Below are 19,902 nucleotides of genomic sequence, written 5' to 3'. Positions count from 1 at the left end.
AGCAGAAAGAAGATGATAAAATGTAAAAATGTAAATCTGGCTTCAGCCATCTTGTAGTCATAAATGCAAGTCGAATGTAAAACATATAGGAGAATAGTGTAGCCAACCTCGGATGACTGCCAAACTTGTGCCTTGTACATTTATTCCTAATATTTAATATACAGTACTAATTCAAGTACATGGTTACAGAAATCCCAGAATAGCATCATCAGGTTAGAGATTAGAGAATAGTTCTGGACAGGATTCACTTCATATACAGTATCCCCAGAAACAATGCCTTCTGCATTTCAGTTATGTATATTTTCACGCTATCTGGGTTAAGGTGAGTATACTCTAAATCATAGCAACTGGCAACACATTTTTTTTTCTGTCCTTGGATCAAGTCAGAAAAAGAATAAATAAATACCAGTTAAAAACTATCAATCCATCCATTATCCAACGCGTAATATCCTAACGACAGCGTCACGGGGGTCTGTTGGAGCCAATCCCAGCCAACACAGGGCGCAAGGCAGGAAACAAACCCCGGGCAGGGCGCCAGCCCACCGCAGGTTATAAACTATAAAATATATAAAATAATGATTGTAATAAAAATCATACACCCTTCGCCCTATTATTGAAAATGGAGGAGTGGATTGATAATTTGTAAAATTCTCACTTCTTTACGGATTCTACACGGGTAATAGCAAGTGATTGTAAGTAGCAGATTTTGAAAATAATAAAGGATTTTAACAATCAAGTGAGCAGCAGTACAATTGCTCATTTGTGTTGACCTTAGAAAATTGCACGTGCTCTCATTTTGCATTACTTGTAGAAACAGATTACAATAAAAATAAGTGTTTCACAGAGAAATGGAAAGGTGTAATGAAAACACGCACTTCCTGTCTTGCCGTCGCCAAGCACGCTCAGTGTTTTGTTGCCTGGGCGACGCGATTGTATACGTAACAGTGGGAAACGTATTTACATGAACACACTTCATACTGAAGTGGATAGCTTGTCATCTGCATCGTTTTTTTTTTGTTGAAGGTTGTGAAGCCTTAAACAATCGATCTGTAACTGAGGAGTGGAAACCTGAGAAAAATTCAACAACCTAAACGTCGAATCTGTGTTGGGATTAGTTCTTCCTATCAGGTACCTCTGTTTCTAAGTGTGTTGCAAGTTTTGTAAGCAAAGACAGCAAACGTTCAGTTTATGTCCGAGCCTATGCCCATTGTGTGTTTATGTTTATTTATTGTTAGCAGTTTTTAAATGCTTTGCAACAGGCGGTCATAGATAACGAGTCGTGTTCTGGATGCTGCAGTGCAGGAATAGTTCTCTATCTCAGGCCCGACTCTGCGTGACGGGTATTGCTCTTTTTGTTATCTGTGACTCACATGTGTAACTTTCATTTGTGAAAAAGACTTTAGCCATCTTTTTTTATATATACCGGAGTCGCTGGCAGGAAACACAACTCGTAATTATGGGAGGGTATATGCATATAGTTTGGCATTTAAACTGTTGTCTTAGCAACAAAACGGTTAATTGATTTTTCTTTTTCTTTACTTAGGTTTGAATTTGGTAGTTTGTACCATATGCAGAATGCCACAGAAAGCGACTAGCCAAAAAAACAAGCAGGTAAGCGCAGGATTTCCAATTTAACGTGCTGACATATTTCTAAAGAAATATCGCACCCATCAAAGTTGAGAAGTAACTCTACACATCTTGGTGAATTGTAGCTTTATTTGTGGTTGTCTACAGTGTGACTTTTTTGCAAATGCATTTTTAACACAGTTCTAGAATTTCATTCTATACTCTGTGAACATGGCAATACTATTACTGTATCTTACAAGTCAATGTAAGGTTCAATTCAACATTAAAATGTTGGCAATTCCATCAGATCAGTAAGTTTATTTTTTTGATCTGTGCTATGTATTTCTAATAATTAATTCTTCCTTCAAGATATGCTTTAGGGTATGAAAATAATTTCTTTTTAGGTTTTATTTTTATGAGCTCCAAATTTACAAGACCAAGAAACAAAGCAGAAACATGTCAACAAGTAAGTTGGTGTCCGTGCCAGTCTAAGATTGCAGAGTACAGAGGGGTGGGATGATCAAAGGGGGAAATAATAACATATCAAAGTATGAAATGTGTAGGAACATTCATTACAAAAAAGAAATCAAATGCAAAGCTTTTAGGGACATTACAGAAAGGAAATCGAATGAGGCCAATATCAGTATCAATAAAGGTCAAGAGATCATACATCATTTGAGCTAGATTATAACCAAGGAATGCTTCGTATCTCTCTTTACCCAATTTTCTTGAACATACAAGCTTTTTGATCAAAAAATACAACTACAGAACGTTATTAGTAGTCTTGCATTCCAACATGTTGCTCATCATGGACATTCCACAACCAGCCCAGAGACTTAATGTATGGCCCAAGATCAGGCCCTTCTTCCTAATCATGACCTCCCGGTATGATGTTGTCTCTCAGTACATGATAGTCTCTCAGTCATTTAGATGGTACCCAGTCGAATGCCACACCGCATGTTCCCAAAAAGGTGTCATTTTGCTTGGCTTTTCTCTACATTCATAATGGCTAACACGGTACAACACCCTAGTACTACAAATGTCTGGCTGATACATTGAAGAAAAAAATGCATACCTGTACTGTATAAATATAGTAAATGCATATTTTAATATAAAAAAACTGTAGTGCAATTAATGATTAAAAATGATTAAAACCTTTAAGTGCATCCATATTTATATTTAAGCAGTTTTTAATTGGCAATATCAATTAATTGTGCGATACTGTGTATGTATACTGTGTGTATATATATTTTTTTTTTGTTGTTGCTGTTAGAGAAATAGTGAAAACTATCTTTTATTTAAAAATTAAGCTTTATTCTAGATAAGTGCATTACAGAGAAAAAATTAAACAACATGACAGTTTGTAGTTATGAAAAGCATTTTATTTTTTATGCCATATGTATTTAGGATACTATGTACTGTATTAGTTAAAGTATGTAATTTAAGGGAAATTTATTTTAGTATTTTTATGGTCACTGAACAATAACCCTACAGAATTTCATTTTGTTAATAAAAAATGAACAGATAGGGCCCATGGTTTATAGTTTAATTCTAAAAATACAATTTAACATAGAACATAATGTTTAGTTATGCAGAAAGGATAAAGGAAAAAAAATCAGCATCTGAATAAGATGATCAATTAACATGAAATCGGTGATCTGTATCTGCCTTAAAATACCTGACCGGACCATCCCTAGTTAAAAGCACAACATCAAATGAAAAGCTTATAGACTTCCCTCAGAGCTGGCACTCCTACACTCCAGTCTTCCTGAATGGGTTAGAAGTTGTGGATGCTCTGTTTCTCAACCTAGTATCTACACAGGTGTGTGCTGGCAGGCTGTTTGATCATATGTGAGTAACTAACAAAAAAATACCAATGCTAGACAATTATACCGACATTGTGAGGTGATTGGTTGGTGTTTGTAAAGGTACTGTTGCCTTAGCTGAGTTTGTCCAAAATTTCCTGGTTTCTGCAGCTGTAGCTTGCTTCATAGAACAATTCAAGCAATAGTGTGACACATGTTCAAATAATTCTACAATCCAAATACCTTCATTTTAAATTTTTTTTGTAAAATTCAAAACAAGCAGTTAACCCAGAAATAGAGAAAAAAACAGATGTTTCAAAGAAAGGTTCTTATTTAAAGAAACTTCTGTTTAAAGCTTACTTATCTTGATTCATTTCTCTCTCTACATTTTCTCTACAAACGTTCATATATTCTTTAAAGGCTGTAGTAGATAGATAGATAGATAGATACTTTATTAATCCCAAGGGGAAGTAGTAGATGAGGAGACAATCAGAAAACGGAATGCTAATGTTCTATGTGTAAGGTAATCTAGAGACTATTTTATATCTTAATTAATACTCTGTTTTTACAGGAATAGTTAAAGTTCTATTTTATGTTAACTTATAGGGGATAAAAGATGTACCGTAATCTAAGTAACAGAAACTGATATTCTGTTGAAATTAGCAGACTACATTGTGACTTTTACATTAACTTTCTAATATTGGCTCATAACAGTTGTCAATGTTTTTCATTTAAATGAACATTATAAATGTCTCTCAATTATAAAAGAAAAAATCCCATGGAATAAATGACTAGGAGACGATAAGTGATCTTCACATTGAAATCACGGAAGATAAATAAAAGAACCGCGAGATGAAAGAGAATGGCCAAAAAAAATCAGTAGTGTAAAGGCACGCAACACACACAGATACAGGGGTCTCCGTGCATATAAAGCTAATAATAGACAATAAGCTATAAATAAAACGTTGACGAATAAAAGATCACATTAGCGCAAACAAAAAGAAATTAATAATCAGGACCAGGTGTAATTGAAAAAATAGCAGGGCAAAGCAAGGTCGGCAATAAAAGGCAAAACAAAGTCTTTTTGCCTTCGCATCATTCAATGCACAAACGCCAGCAGCTGCCCCCCCCCTCCCTCCCCTTCACAACGCGAGCAGCGTTATACATCCTGCAAGAAAGAGATTTAACCACGCCCGGGGCCAAAAATAAAGGACAAGTATTGTCTTTACAAAGTGACGCGAGACAAGGGAGTGAGTCATCATTTAAAACAAGTCCATAGACATCAAACCTAGCAGTTGTTGGATTGCATTTGGCAGACAAGCATCATGTGCTCCCAGCTCTTAAAACAATGACATGTGAGAATCAGAACAGGCAGCTCGCAAGCAGCAAAAAGACAGCAAATGATTCAATGGAATATCCTTAGCGTGCATTCAGCTGCCGCCCCTCCCCTCACAAGGCGAGCAGCATTATACGTCTGGTGAGAAAGAGATGTAACCACTCACGGGGCCAGAAATGAACGACAAGTATTGTTTTTACAAAAGATTTTAAAGTGAAAATAATGCATATGTAACAATTCACATGAAAATAACAATCTCTTTAAATTGTATATCCGGTAAACCAAACATGGGGGTGGGCGAGCGAAGCAACAAAGGCAGAAATCAGTGTGGAGAAAACAGACTCTTAGCATTGGAGAGACAAAAAAGAAAAAGAATAATCTAGGGCAAATTCAGAAAATAAGGAAAGTAATTATCAGCCCGGAACAAGTGGAAGTGAAAAAAGCACGTCCAATCCGGATGGTGGCGCTATACACATGCAGAGCAGGTAACAGATTATGAAAGCAGTGGAATTCGAAAAGCTCCAAAAAAAAAAAACGTGGGAGCGATACACATGTGGAGAAAGATAAAGAATATGAAAGTATGAAAATTTAGAAAGTGTAAAAAAAAAAACAAAGTACAGATCTCAGGAGCGCAAACAAACGGAAATTATTACTCGAAAAAGGGAAAGTAATCTCCATGGACCAGGTGTCATTGAAACAAAAGCAGGTTACAGCGAGGTCAGAAATAAAAGACAGAGTAGAAAACAAAGTAAAACATCATAAAGAGCTTAAAAAACAAGGGACCAAACACATGCAGAGCAAGTTAGAGATAATAAAAAATGAAATTCAAAAGACTCGTAGAAACACATGCAGAGCAAGATACAGAATATGAAAGCAGAAAAAATTACAGTGTCAAAACAAAGAAAGTAAACATCGTATTGGCGCAAAGAAAGAGAAATTATTACTCGGAGAAATAATGAAAAGGTGAATAGAGATTGAATATATAGACATAGCCGGTATGTCAGAACTATGTAAATATTGTAAGGCTTAAGGTTTAAGTCAAGAGAATTTCAAAAACGGAGTTTACCTCAGATATATTAATTGGTTACTTTGCAAAAAAAAAATATTAACTGCTGATGATGTAGATCGTTTTGTCTGTGCTGAAATTCCAAACAGAGAAACCTATCCTAAATTATGGTAGAAAGTCATTAAACACATGTCTCACTGACCTCATTAAAATGATTCAGCACGTTGGGAGTCGAAAGATTCCAAATATTGATTTTACAGAAGTTCTGAAATAAAAGTAAAACTAATGAAATAGCAACAATTCAAAGAAAAAAAAATCTTAAAAGTGTGTATCCGGAAAAACAAAAACAGTGCAAATTTTACTTTTCCCAACAACGGTAAATAAATCTTTAAGAATATCTGTAAATTGCTTGTATTTAAGAATTTAACAACTACCTTTTTAAAACAGTGTTGGCAAATTACCTTTTTCAGATTTTCTAGCTATTCTTTATGAATGGCTTTGAAATTCACATGAATACAGACTGCAAAAGTCACCAATAGGGCAGCATTTCATGTTTTAAGGCAATTGTGTGTGACTGTGACTAAGAGCTCAAACTGTCCAGTCATTGCTCAAAAGAATGTTATACAATGAAACAAATATTTCTGATCTTCGGAAAGCTTGACAAGTATGGGCATACCTTCACTGGTCCTGGATGATCTGTTCAGGTAGCGTCTGGGAGGTATCAATCAATCAATCAACATTTATTTATATAGCACATATTCATACAAAAAAATGTAGCTCAAAGTGCTTTACAAAATGAATAGAAAAATAGAAGACACAATAAAAAATAAACATAAGTCAACATTAATTAACATAGAATAAGAGTAAGGTCCAATGGCCAGGGTGGACAGAAAAACAAAAAAACTCCAAAGGCTGGAGAAAAAAATAAAATCTGCAGGGGTTCCAGACCACGAGACCGCCCAGTCCCCTCTGGGCAATCTACCTAACATAAGTCAAACAGTCCTCTTTGTATTTAGGGTTTTCATGGAAGGACCTGATGATGATGGTCACGTAGACTTCTGGCTTTCAGTCCATCAGTGTTGGTGCATCATGATGCTTTGAGTAGGTGGTGGTGGCGCAGGCCGCCACCACAAAGAAACCGGAAAAAGAAACAGAAGAGAGAGTAGGGTCAGTACGGATTTTAGAGCCACTGTGAATAGTTATTATGAAGAATTGAACATACAGAGTATCAGTATTAACTTAAAGTGAAGTTATAAAAAGGCCATGTTAAAGTAATGTGTTTTCAGCAGTGTTTTAAAGTGCTCTACTGTATTTGCCTGGCAAATTCCTATTGGCAGGCTATTCCAGATTTTAGGTGCATAACAGCAGAAGGCCGCCTCACCACTTCTTTTAAGTTTAGCTTTTGGAATTATAAGGAGACACTCATTTGAAGATCTAAGGTTACGATTTGGAATATAACGTGTCAGGCATTCCGATATATAAGATGGAGCGAGATTATTTAAGGCTTTATAAACCATAAGCAGTATTTTAAAGTCAATCCTGAATGACACAGGCAACCAGTGTAGTGACATCAAAACTGGATAAATGTGTTCGGATTTTCTTTTCCCAGTTAGGATTCTAGCAGCTGCATTCTGCACTCGTTGCAAGTGATTTAGGTCTTTTTTTGGGTAGTCCTGAGAGGAGTGCGTTACAGTAATCTAGTCTACTGAAAACAAAAGCGTGAATTAATTTCTCAGCATCTTTCAATGATGTAAGAGGTCTAACTTTAGTTATGTTTCTTAAGGTATGTTAAAACAGTGGTCCCCTACCTTTTTGACACCAAGGTCTGCTTTACTAGAAGCAAATTTTTACAGGGACCAGGGGGCTGGGGATTCAGGACGGGTTCATAGGGCAGTTTTATATACAAGTTAAAGTATTGTAATAAAAATTATACAACTTACCATAATGCAGAATCAGTGGGAGCCCTGAGCTTGTTTACAAATTCAACGTGAACATTATCTAAATGTGGATGCATGTTGTGGGCAGCACAATTATCAATCCGAAGCCGAATCATTCTTTTCTTCTTCATATTGTGAGGTTTCTGAACTCTTTTGGGATCCCCCCAACCCATCGGGAACGTCACTCTGAAGTGTGTCATGAAGCGCGATTGCCTCGTCTGTGTAAGATTGTCCGTTGCTGGGGCAGGGCAACAGCTGGCTCACAGCGCTGCAGGGAAACGCCACAGAAGCGAATCCTAAAAGATTGTGGTCGTGCTATAAGTCCCTTTCTTACACTCCAAAACACAAGGCTGAGTCTCAGTACTTTAGCAAAACCAGCTTTACTCAGCTTTAAACAGTAACAGCATGGTTATTTATTGTAGTGGGATCTTCCACGTTCCTATAAACAGATACAGCAGTCAGGCAGGGTTGTGACCAGGTTAGTGGCCAAGTAATCCTGTTCCCTGCATTTACAATGTTCCTTGCATCACCCATCCAGATCTTTTCTGTTTTCTTCGGTGTCAAACCACAGCAGAGATGCGGCGATATATATATATATATATATATATATATATATATATACAGGTTATTAAAACAAATGTGTGTGTGTATATATATATATATATATATATATATATATATATATATATATATATATATATATATATATATATATATATATATATATATATATATATATATATATATATATATATTGTGGAGCCGACCCAGACACAGACATTATTATTTACAATATTTACAACAATTGTAATGGTCACTCAGACCCAGTTCAGTCTAAATAGTGCACAAACCCCAAACACACACAGTCCTAACCACAATGTGCATTCTCTTCGGGCCGCCTCCACACTCTCCTCGTGCCTTGTCCTCCTTCCACCCGACTCTAGCCTTGAATGAAGGGAGATGGCCCCTTTTATGCAGGACCTGGATGAGCCCCTATATATATATATATATATATATATACACATTTGTTTTAATAACCTGTATATATATCGGTTCAGATATATAAATTTGTTGGGATACATTAGTTTAGATACATATAAATTGGTTTGCATAGATCCGTTCTGACGTACATACATTGGTTGAGATGCATTGGTTTGAATATACCCCTTCAGATATATACAATGGAACCTCAGGTCACGACCGTAATTTGTTCCAAATCTCTGGTTGCAACCCAATTTGGTTGTGACCCGAAGTAATTTCCCCCATAGGATTGTATGTAATGTGGAGCCAACCCGGACACAGACAGGCGGACATGTTGTTCTTCAACCACCACACGTGTTTATTTACAATATTTACAATACTTATGGTCACTACGACCCAGTCCAATGTGCACAAAACACCCAAACACTCAGTCCTGGCCACAAATGCCTTCTTCTCGGGCCGCCTCCACACCTCTCTCTCGTGCCTTGTCCTTCTTCCACCCGACTCTAGCGCTGAATGAATGGAGTCGGCCCCTTTTATACAGTCCCCGGATGAGCACCAGGTGTTCCCGGCATTCCTCCCTTGGCCACGCCCCAGCGTGGCGGAAGTGCCGGCTGTCCTCCCGGCAGCTCTTTGGGTGCCGTCCTAAAATAAGGCATTGGGGCGCCTCCTGGCGGTGACCACAGGCCTATACAGGGTGGAGCTTCCATGCCCTGTACCCGTGGCCCCCAGAACAACCAGGAAGGCGGCCCCCACGTGATCTAGGGTGGGCTTTGACCCTCTTACGGTCCCTCACGGCGTCCCAGCCGGGTCGTTGCCCCTGGCATCTCTGACAGTGCCCCACAGCTAGCGAAGACCACTCGGGGGAAAGAGCGACCCGTCCCACGAGTGCAGCACAGCCCCGAAGCGGGTCCTACTCCAGGACAGCCGGGGTCCGGTCCCGCTCTCCAAGCAGGGAGAGGGGCGGAGACGCGGCCTGAGCACAACCACTTGGTGCTCCCCTGCTCCTCGCACAGGTTGCACTCCCCCCTCTTACCGGCACCCCGGGGCCCCCTCGTTCGGCACCCCCTCCGAGGCCTCCGCGCCCCTTTGGTCGGAGTCACTTACTCCCCTGCAGCCTCCTCCAGCCGTGGTGGCACCCGCACACCAGCAGAGTGAACTTTCAGCAGACGGTCCGACATCTGAGGGCAGGTCCCCAATGAAGGGGGTCCTACTGCTCGCCCGGGGTCCGTCCCTGTAATAGAGAACAACACATGGGCAGAACCGCTGCCAAGGCACCCTTCCTGTGCCACAGACTGGCAGCGTTCCCCCCTCAAATCGGCACCCCGGCACTTGCCTGTTCGGCACCCTCTCCGCGGCTTCCGTTTCCTCTTGATGGTGGAATCGCCGGCACCGCCTGTGCTCTCTCCGCCGGCCTCAGGGATTCTCTCTGCCCCTGCAGAGGGCGGCCAGCACCCGGACGCATGCACCCAGCACCGCGTCCCAACATATCGGAGGAATCGGCACCCAGCCTCTTATTCCTCCTTTCACTCTGGGACGTCATGACGGTTTGAGACTCATTATGAAAAAGAAATCGTCTCTTTCCTGTCTGCGTCCCTACAGTGTGGCGCGAGACTGCAGCCGACTCGGGGCGGAGGGTGCTAGGACCCGGGGCACTTAGCAGCCCGTGTCCATTCAGCGTCCTCATGGACTCCCCCCTCATCGCGCATACAGCCTGCGGCGCCGCACCTCCTAGCGGAGGGCTGCTTACCTGAAGCTGATCTTTGGCATCACAGCCATGTTTAGCAGACCCTCCTGTATGCTGTACGGAGTCGGCTGTACTCACTGTCTCCGCCGTACCGCTCCGGCTGGAGATTCCAGCGTCGCGTCGTCTTGTTGTCGCAAACGCCTTTAGTGCCGCGAGCGCCTTCCTCTCCAGTACCTGCACATCAGCCCGGAGGGCACGTAGCATCTGCAATAAACGCTGCTCCGCGGGCTGAAGGCATGCCTCCAGCTCCGCTAGAGCAGCCGGCAAAGACAGGAAGTTAACCGACGCGGAGCCTACCTGTCTGTCAGCCTCCGATGCCGGCCACTTCCTGTGGGCCTTCTCCTCCGGCCCAATCGGGTCTCCCCCCTGCCCGTGATGGACATTCCTCGGGCCCGCCTCTCTACGATCATTGACGGGCACGCAAGACACACCGTCCAATCGCGTGCCTATCAGGGGGAGGGACTTCTGGTCCGCGGCCATCTTGCGTCCCCTTATGCGGCGGCGACGTGCTTGCCGGCAGCCGTGTTGTTGCCAGCGCCTCTCGAGCTGCAGCGTCTCCTCCTCCGCAGCCCTCGCGGCTGCCGCCGTGCTGCCAGAGCCCCACAGACCGGTATGCGCCCGCCACTGACGTGGATCCGGGAAGTCCCTGCCTGAAAAAGAAAACACACGCCCGGCCCCCACGGGCCGGCTGCCGATAGGCAGGGAACTCACCTCCCTGGACTCGTCCACCCGAGGAAACCTCCTCGGCGTGGCCTCTCTGGACGCCATGCCGTCCCGGGCACCCCCAGCAATGGCACGCTCGTGGGAGCCCGCTGCACTCCTTGTAGGCATGCCGCCCGCCCGCATCAGGGAAATATGGCCTTCCTGCGGACCCCTGGCGGTCCGTGGGGTTCCTTTACCCCGCGGGGCTGTGTGCACGCAGCACCCGCGGTACGTAGGTGGGATCCCCTGCTGCGCCAGGCCGTCCACAATGATATTTTTTGTTTCAGGTCCCCGCCTTGCAACAGGCGGAGTATCCTGCCGACTACGCCAGATGTGGAGCCAACCCGGACACAGACAGGCGGACATGTTGTTCTTCAACCACCACACGTGTTTATTTACAATATTTACAATACTTATGGTCACTAAGACCCAGTCCAATGTGCACAAAACACCCCAACACTCGTGCCTTGTCCTTCTTCCACCCGACTCTAGCGCTGAATGAATGGAGACGGCCCCTTTTATACAGTCCCCGGATGAGCACCAGGTGTTCCCGGCATTCCTCCCTTGGCCACGCCCCAGCGTGGCGAATGTGCCGGCTGTCCTCCCGGCAGCTCTCCGGGTGCTGTCCTGAATCTTCCCCCCAGCACTTCCTGGTGTGGCGGAAGTTCTGGGGTAACCGGTCCCCAAGGCATTGAGGCGCCTCCTGGCGGTGACCACAGGCCCCTACAGGGTGGAGCTTCCATGCCCTGTACCCGTGGCCCCCAGAACAACCAGGAAGCCGGCCCCCACGTGATCCAGGGTGGGCTTTGACCCTCTTCCGGTCCCTCACGGCGTCCCGGCTGGGTCGTTGCCCCTGGCATCCCTGACAGTAAATACAATTAATCCGTTCCGGACCGTACAACCTGTATGTAAATAATATTTTTTTAAAGATTTTTAAGCACAAAAATAGTTAATTATACCATAGAATGCACAGTGTAATAGTAAACTAAATGTAAAAACATTGAATAACACTGAGAAAACCTTGAACAGAGAAAACTAACCATGCAGTCTCTTTAAAAACAAGCCCGGTGTATTCTTTAACTGCCTTCTCACGCTCTTTCTCTCTCTCTCTCTTTCGCTGTCTCGCTCGCTGCACAGGGAGAGACTGAACACGTGCTGAAATCATCGGCGTGTACAAACCGGAAGGGAACGCATGTTCGTCACCCGAGTGTGTGGTCATGAATAGATGCAAAAGTTTGGCGAAGTTTTTGGTTGTAACCCAATCTGTACGTGGTCCGAGACTTTCGTGACCCAAGGTTCCACTGTACATTGGTTGAGATATATATATTGGTTGATATATATTTGTTAAGATATACACAGTGCATCCGGAAAGTATTCACAGTGCATCAATTTTTCCACATTTTGTTATGTTACAGCCTTATTCCAAAATGGATTAAATTCATTTTTTTCCTCAGAATTCTACACACAACACCCCATAATGACAATGTGAAAAAAGTTTACTTGCGGTTTTTGCAAATTTATTAAAAAAAAAACAAAAAACTGAGTAATCACATGTACATAAATATTCACAGCCTTTGCTCAATACTTTGTCGATGCACCTTTGGCAGCAATTACAGCCTCAAGTCTTTTTGAATATGATGCCACAAGCTTGGCACACCTATCCTTGGCCAGTTTCGCCCATTCCTCTTTGCAGCACCTCTCAAGCTCCATCAGGTTGGATGGGAAGCGTCCGTGCACAGCCATTTTAAGATCTCTCCAGAGATGTTCAATCGGATTCAAGTCTGGGTTCTGGCTTGGCCACTCAAGGATGTTCACAGAGTTGTCCTGAAACCACTCCTTTGATATCTTGGCTGTGTGCTTAGGGTCGTTGTCCTGCTGATGAACCGTCGCCCCAGTCTGGGGTCGAGCACTCTGGAGCAGGTTTTCATCCAGGATGTCTCTGTACATTGCTGCAGTCATCTTTCCCTTTATCCTGACTAGTTTCCCAGTTCCTGCTGCTAAAAAACATCCCCAATGCATGATGCTGCCACCACCATGCTTCACTGTAGGGATGGTATTGGCCTGATGATGAGCGTTTTCTGGTTTCCTCCAAACGTGACCCCTGGCATTCACACCAAAGAGTTCAATCTTTGTCTCATCAGACCAGAGAATTTTGTTTCTCATGGTCTGAGAGTCCTTCAGGTGCCTTTTGGCAAACTCCTGGCTGGCTGCCATGTGCCTTTTACTAAGGAGTGGCTTCCATCTGGCCACTGTACCATTCAGGCCTGATTGGTGGATTACTGCAGAGATGGTTGTCCTTCTGGAAGGTTCTCCTCTCTCCACAGAGGACCTCTGGATCTCTGACAGAGTGACCATCAGGTTCTTGGTCACCTCCCTGGCTAAGGCACTTCTCCCCCGATCACTCAGTTTAGATGGCCGGCCAGCTCTAGAAAGAGCCTTGGTGGTTTCGAACTTCTTCCACTTACGGATGATGGAGGCCACTGTGCTCATTGGGACCTTCAAAGCAGCAGAAATTTTTCTGTAACCTTGCCCACATTTGTGCCTCGAGACAATTCCTTTGACTTTATGGTTGGTTTGTGCTCTGACATGAACTGTCGACTGTGGGACCTTATATAGACAGGTGTGTGCCTTTCCAAATCATGTCCAATCAAATGAATTTACCACAGGTGGACTCCAATTAAGCTGCAGAAACATCTCAAGGATGATCAGGGGAAACAGGATACACCTGAGCTCAATTTTGAGCTTAATGGCAAAGGCTGTGAATACTTATGTACATGTGCTTTCTCAATGTTTTTATTTTTAATAAATTTGCAAAAATCTCAAGTAAGCTTTTTTTCACGTTGTCATTATGGGGTGTTGTGTGTAGAATTCTGAGGAAAAAAATTAATTTAATCCAATTTGGAATAAGGTTGTAACATAAAATGTGGAAAAAGTGATGCGCTGTAAATACTTTCCAGATGCACTGATATATTGGTTTAAATAGATTGGTTTAGATATATACCTCGGTTCAGATACATCCGTTCATATATGCAGTAAGTATTGTTTGAGATACATCTGTTTGGATGTATAGGTCGGTTCAGACATATACATCAGTTTGAATAGATGGGATTTATAGGCAGGAACATCATGGCCACCCAAGTTTAGCATCTCCCTCTCACTTCAACATTGTTTATACAAGGAGAATATGCCTGTCTGTCGAGTTTTGTTTTATACGCCGTCTTGGTTGGTCTTTGATTTGACAGCACTTTATTTACATCTGTATAAGAAGATAAGCCAGTCCAAAGCTATGAATAACATGCTCAAGGGGAAGCACAGAGATACAGAAGAGCAAAGGATGTAATTTCATTAACAAAGGGAAATCAGATGGAGGAACTCCTGTGAGAAATTAAGACATGAGGGTTGCCCTGGACATGACATAAGCTGCATGGCCACAACATCATATGCAAGAATATTTACTTTTACACAAACTGGGACAGTAGCTTCTCAAGAGGAAGGTAACAATGCTTATCACAATAAGGAAAAATAAGCCACAGCTCCCATCTCAACTGCTGACCACACAGAATAGGCCAGTGAAGACCTTCACATTTGTCTAAACAAATGAAACATCCTTGGTGCACAATGTGATCTGCACAGAGATAAGAGATTCCATGGCCAGAAATGATAATGGACTATAATGCTATAAAAAGAGGAGTGGAGAATTTAGACAAAACATTATGCTGGATGCTGACCACAGGTAATTTTTTTCAACATATTGAACATCTCAGAAAAAAAATACTTTTGTCATCTCGACAACCTTGAACCAAGATTGAAACCGGGAGAAGGAGACAGAGCCTTTTTGAGGAGCAGGGTAAACCATTGGTAACACCTCACATTCTACTGGGACAACATGTGCCAAAGACCCCAGCATGTACAACCATTGTGTTGATTTAACAGTCCAATCCACAGGAAAACCAATGATAGCACCTGTAGTGTGTCTGCATAGTGAGTGTGTTTGTGTCTCACTGTGTTATTTTAGCCTGCTGAACTGTACAGTTATTACAGTATTGTGTGGAAAATGAAAATATTCAGTTCTGCTTGATAAACAAATAGAATGTGATCTGAGGGTAAAGAGTAAACAGGTTATCTACATTGCTTGTTAAAATCAAGTGACCATCTGATTTAAAAAAAAAAAAGTCCCTCAATAGTACATACAAAGGAAAAACATAATCATAAATTGAGATTCAACACAATTATTTTTCATGCTTCTCAAAGAGAAATTAAAATACAATGTTTATGAAGTGTGTGTGGGAGGGGGATGGGCTATTCAAAACTATCATTGAGTGTATTTCAGTAATGTGTGTAGTGACTTATAAAACCACAATATTACATTAAAATACACTGCTCAAAAAAATTAAAGGAACCATTTTTAATCCAATTATAGCATCAGGTCAATGAAATTTGTGGGCTATTGATCAGGTCAGTGAAGTAGCAAGAGGGTCTGTTATCAGTTTCAGCTGCTTTGGTGCACTAGAGGGGCAAAAATGAGACGACCCCCAAAACAGGAATGAATGGTTTAACAGGTGGAGGGAGGCCACTTACATTTTCCCCTCCTTATCTGCTTTGTCACTCGTTTTGCATTTGGCTATGGTCGGTGTCACTACTGGTAGCCTGAGGCGATACCTGAAAACTACAGAGGTGGCACAGGTAGTCCAACTTCTCCAGGATGTTACATCAATATGTGGCATTGCCAGAAGGTTTGTTGTGTCTCCCAGCACAGTCTCAAGGATATTGAGGAGATTCCAGGAGACAGGCAGTTACTCTAAGAGAGCTTGACAGGCCCAGAGAAGGTCCTTCTCCCATCAGGAGGACTGGAGGAACAGAATAAGAACTGGCAGAGCATACAAAATTACCTACAGCAGGCAGGCCACTGGTGTGAATGTCTCTGACCTCTGACAAAAAGAAACAGACTTCATGAGGGTGGTCTGAGGGCCTGACATTCTCTAGTGGGCCCCGTGGAGCTTTATTGGCATTTGGCATAGAATACCAGAATTGGCATGTCCACTACTGGTGCCCTGTGCTTTTGACAGATGAGAGCAGGTTCACCCTAAGCACATGTGACAGACATGAAAGGATCTGGAGAAGCTGTGCAGAATGTTATGCTGCCTGTAACATCGTTCAGCATAACTGGTTTGGTGGGGGGATCAGTGATGGTCAGTCTGGGGAGGCATATCCACAGAGGGATGCACAGACTTCAACAGGCTAGACAACGGCACCTTGACTGCCATTAGGTATCGGGATGAAATCCTTGGACCCACTGTCAAACACTATGTAGCTTATGTCATGTCCAGGGCAACCCTTATGCCTTAATTTATAATATAATAATTAAGTTATCTTAATTTTATAATAATATAATCTTTTATCACAGCTCCAGCTGATTCAAAACTCATCTGCAGCAGTCCTGACATGAACCAACAACAGTGAGCACATCACAGTCATTCTGCTGCACCTTCACTGCTCCCTGTGTTTTATAGTATTAAATATCAAATTCTGTTATTAACCTGCCCACTAAGGTCCTCCGATTAGGTGCCCCACACTAACCTGCACTCTGTGGGTGACAGCAGGGCCTTCAGCTGTAAAGTGCCCAGATTATGGAATGACCTCCCAAAATTAATGACATCAGCTGACCCAATTCATTTTTTTAACTCATTTGTTTAGGAAGACAGACCTGACATTCTGTTTACCCCCTTTATTTGTCCAGGTACTCAGGGTTTGCATTTTTATCACAATTTATGCTATTTGTTCAAGATTTTTTTGTAGTATTATATGTTGTATTTTAGTCTGTCTTATTGTCTTTTATTCTACTTGAATGCTTTGTATATCCTGTATTTATCTTTATTTAGTGAAGATATTATTTGTAGCCAATGTTATTTAGGTCCTGGTGTTCTTTCTGAATTTTGGGCATAGGAAGTGTGCTATATAAATTGTGTTCTTATTAATATTTTTTTTTCTTTTGATGGCCCATTATTTATAAATAATAAGTGACAAAAACTAGAACAGTTCTATATAAGGCAATTAAAATATAGCATAATTCAGTGTAGAATATGTATTGACGTTTTCTTCACATGTTTAAAAATATTAGATTGGTTTAAATGTTTATTCTAAATTGGTTTAGAACAGTATTGCACATATGCATAGTACATTTTAAAAACGTAATCACTTTTATTATTAACGTCTTACTTAACTCTAACATGGTGAAAACATTGTAATTATATTGTATATTTTGTTTCATGAATGTAAACGAAAAACTGTTTTCAATTAACACAATTTTAATTTTGTCGACATGTTAAATGGTTCCCAAAGACCCGAACACAACGTAAATGTTAATGATGTATTTCACAGAAACGATCCGTATTGTTTAGTTTGATATATGACACAACGTAATGGCAGAAACCCTCTGAACTTCACAATGATGCGTATTATTTGGTTTGATGTACTTTTTTTCCCTTCTCATTTTTATCGCTTAATTTCTGAACTGGTCCTTCACCCGACGTTACTTTCCGGGCTTTACTGAGACCTGCTGAAACCTTCAAAAAGTAATTTTACAAAGTCAGTCCTGAAACAAAGGTGACATCACTTCCAGGTCTGTAACTGCGGCTGTACAACCATAGACATAGAATTACTAGACGCCACATGACCAGCAGCATCGTACATCAACATCGCCGCTATATTGCGAGTGGCACTGCTGTGGAGTGAAGTACAGTAATCCCTCCTCAACAACAACAACAACATTTATTTATATAGCACATTTTCATACAAACAGTAGCTCAAAGCGACCCGACCTCGGATAAGCGGAAGAGGATGGATGGATGGATGGATGGATGGAGTAGCTCAAAGTGCTTTACATAATAAAGAATAGAAAAATAAAAGACACAATAAGAAAACAAAATAAAAAAACAATCGATCGATAGCGGGGTTTGCGTTCCAGACAACGCGATAGGTGAAAATCCGCGAAGTAGAAACCATATGTTTGTATGGTTATTTTTATATATTTTAAGCCCTTATAAACTCTCCCACACTGTTTATAAATATTCCTTGCACAGTTATACAGCATAATCCCTTTGTATTCTCTTAGATATTAGGTAAGATTCATTGAAATTATGTATGTAAACACACTGTCTCCGATATCACATATGTTACAGCCATTACGATAGACAGACCACCGGCAATAAATACGTACAATGCAAGAAAAATTGTATAGTATTCCTTATTGGCAGCATTTCATTTAAAGATGATTGACGTCAAGAATGAGAAAGAGTCTCATATTTTGACAGGTCGATCTTTTTTTAGGCGTCGCACATGCATGCGCTGACACAAGAAAAGAATATGTAACTGGCCTATCTGAACGGATTTATATACATTATATATATATATATATATATATATATATTTGAACCAGTGTATATATATATACAACCCCAAATCAGAAAACGTTGGGACAGTGTGGAAAATGTGAATAAAAAAAGAAAAAAGCAAGTTATAAATTCTCCTCAAATTTTATTTCATTGCAGACAGTATGAACACAAAATAATTCATGTTTTTTTTTTGTCAACATCATTTGATTTGTAAATAAATATCCATTCTTGCCATTCAGGCTTGCAACACATTTCAAAAAAAGTTGGGACAGTACAGCATTTACCAATTTGTACAGTCCCCCTGTCTATTAACAACACTTAAGACGTTTAGGCATTGAAGAAATCAAGTGACTAAGTGTTGCAGATGTTAGTTTGTCCCATTCTTCCTGCAAACAACGTTTTAGGTGCGCAACTGTACAGGGTCTTCGCTGACGCATTTTTCGTTTCAAAATGCGCCAAACATTCTCTATAGGAGACAAATCAGGGCTGCAGGCAGGCCAGTCAAGCATCCGCACCCTCTTCTTACGCAGCCATGCATTTGTTATGCGTGCAGTATGTGGTTTGGCATTGGCTTGCTGAAATAAGCATGGGCGTCCCTGGAAAAGACGTCGTCTTAAAGGCAGCATTTGTTCCTCCAAAACTGAGATATACTTCTCAGCATTGATGGTGCCATCGCAGAAGTGCAAGTTACCTTTGCCGAAGGCACTGACACAATCCCATACCATGACAGACCCTGGCTTTTGGACTTGTACAGTCTGGATGGTCCTTTTCCTCTTTGGTCCGCAGCACATGGCGTCCATCTCTTCCAAAAAGAGATGTGAAAAACCGATTCGTCTGACCACAATGCACGTTTCCACTGCACAATGGACCATCCCAGATGCCTCCGAGCCCAGAGAAGTCGACGGCGCTTCTGGACACTATGTAGGGCTTCCTTTTGGCACAGTACAGTTTTAGCTGGCATTTACTAATGTAACTACGTACTGTAGTGCTTGAGAGTGACTTCCTGAAGTGGTCCTGAGCCCACACAGTTATATCATTTATTGATGAATGACGGTTTTTAATGCAGTGCCGTCTGAGGCACTGAAATCATGCATTGACAGAAGTTCCCCTTTGCTTGTATTGCAAAGTGTGATTAAATGCGTGATTTTTTAAGGCGTTATGGAGCACATGCATCAAAGCTTCTCAGCTGTGCTTGTGCTAAGAAAAGGAAACATTTTAAAAATAACGTAACATGATTGTCAGTGTAACCTTTTGTAAGTAGTGCCTGGAGGATTCAGTGTGGAGAATCTGTAGAGACAGCGTGTGTATTAACTTGTGGATTTTTCTGTGAGCATTTGGTGGCAGCGTCACAAAGTCGCTTCCGTAACACTGCGTTTGCGTTAGCTGCGGAGCTCAGCTCAGAGCGAAATGAGGTGAATGGGAGGGGACATG

The 19,902-nt window shown here is 41.7% G+C and overlaps 1 protein-coding gene across 2 annotated transcripts in view; it reads left to right on the top strand.

Moving 5' to 3' along the window:
* The first annotated feature begins 545 nt into the window (after positions 1-545).
* dnai1.2 (dynein, axonemal, intermediate chain 1, paralog 2) overlaps positions 546-19,902 on the top strand; it is a 346,056-nt gene continuing 326,699 nt past the window's right edge. Inside the window, exons 1-3 of one of the 2 annotated variants that reach the window (XM_039759139.1) lie at positions 546-692; positions 1,024-1,128; positions 1,544-1,611. In XM_039759139.1, coding sequence (XP_039615073.1) covers positions 1,576-1,611 — 36 coding nt within the window. In that variant the 5' untranslated portion in view covers positions 546-692; positions 1,024-1,128; positions 1,544-1,575. Of the gene's footprint in view, positions 693-928; positions 1,129-1,543; positions 1,612-19,902 lie in introns of those variants that run through there. The other variant, XM_039759138.1, reaches the window with a different exon arrangement.

Source organism: Polypterus senegalus, chromosome 7 (assembly GCF_016835505.1).
Source record: "Polypterus senegalus isolate Bchr_013 chromosome 7, ASM1683550v1, whole genome shotgun sequence".
Taxonomy (NCBI): Eukaryota; Metazoa; Chordata; class Cladistia; order Polypteriformes; family Polypteridae; genus Polypterus; species Polypterus senegalus.
Note: the sequence above shows the minus strand (reverse complement) of the source record. Positions and strands in the feature narration are given on the sequence as shown.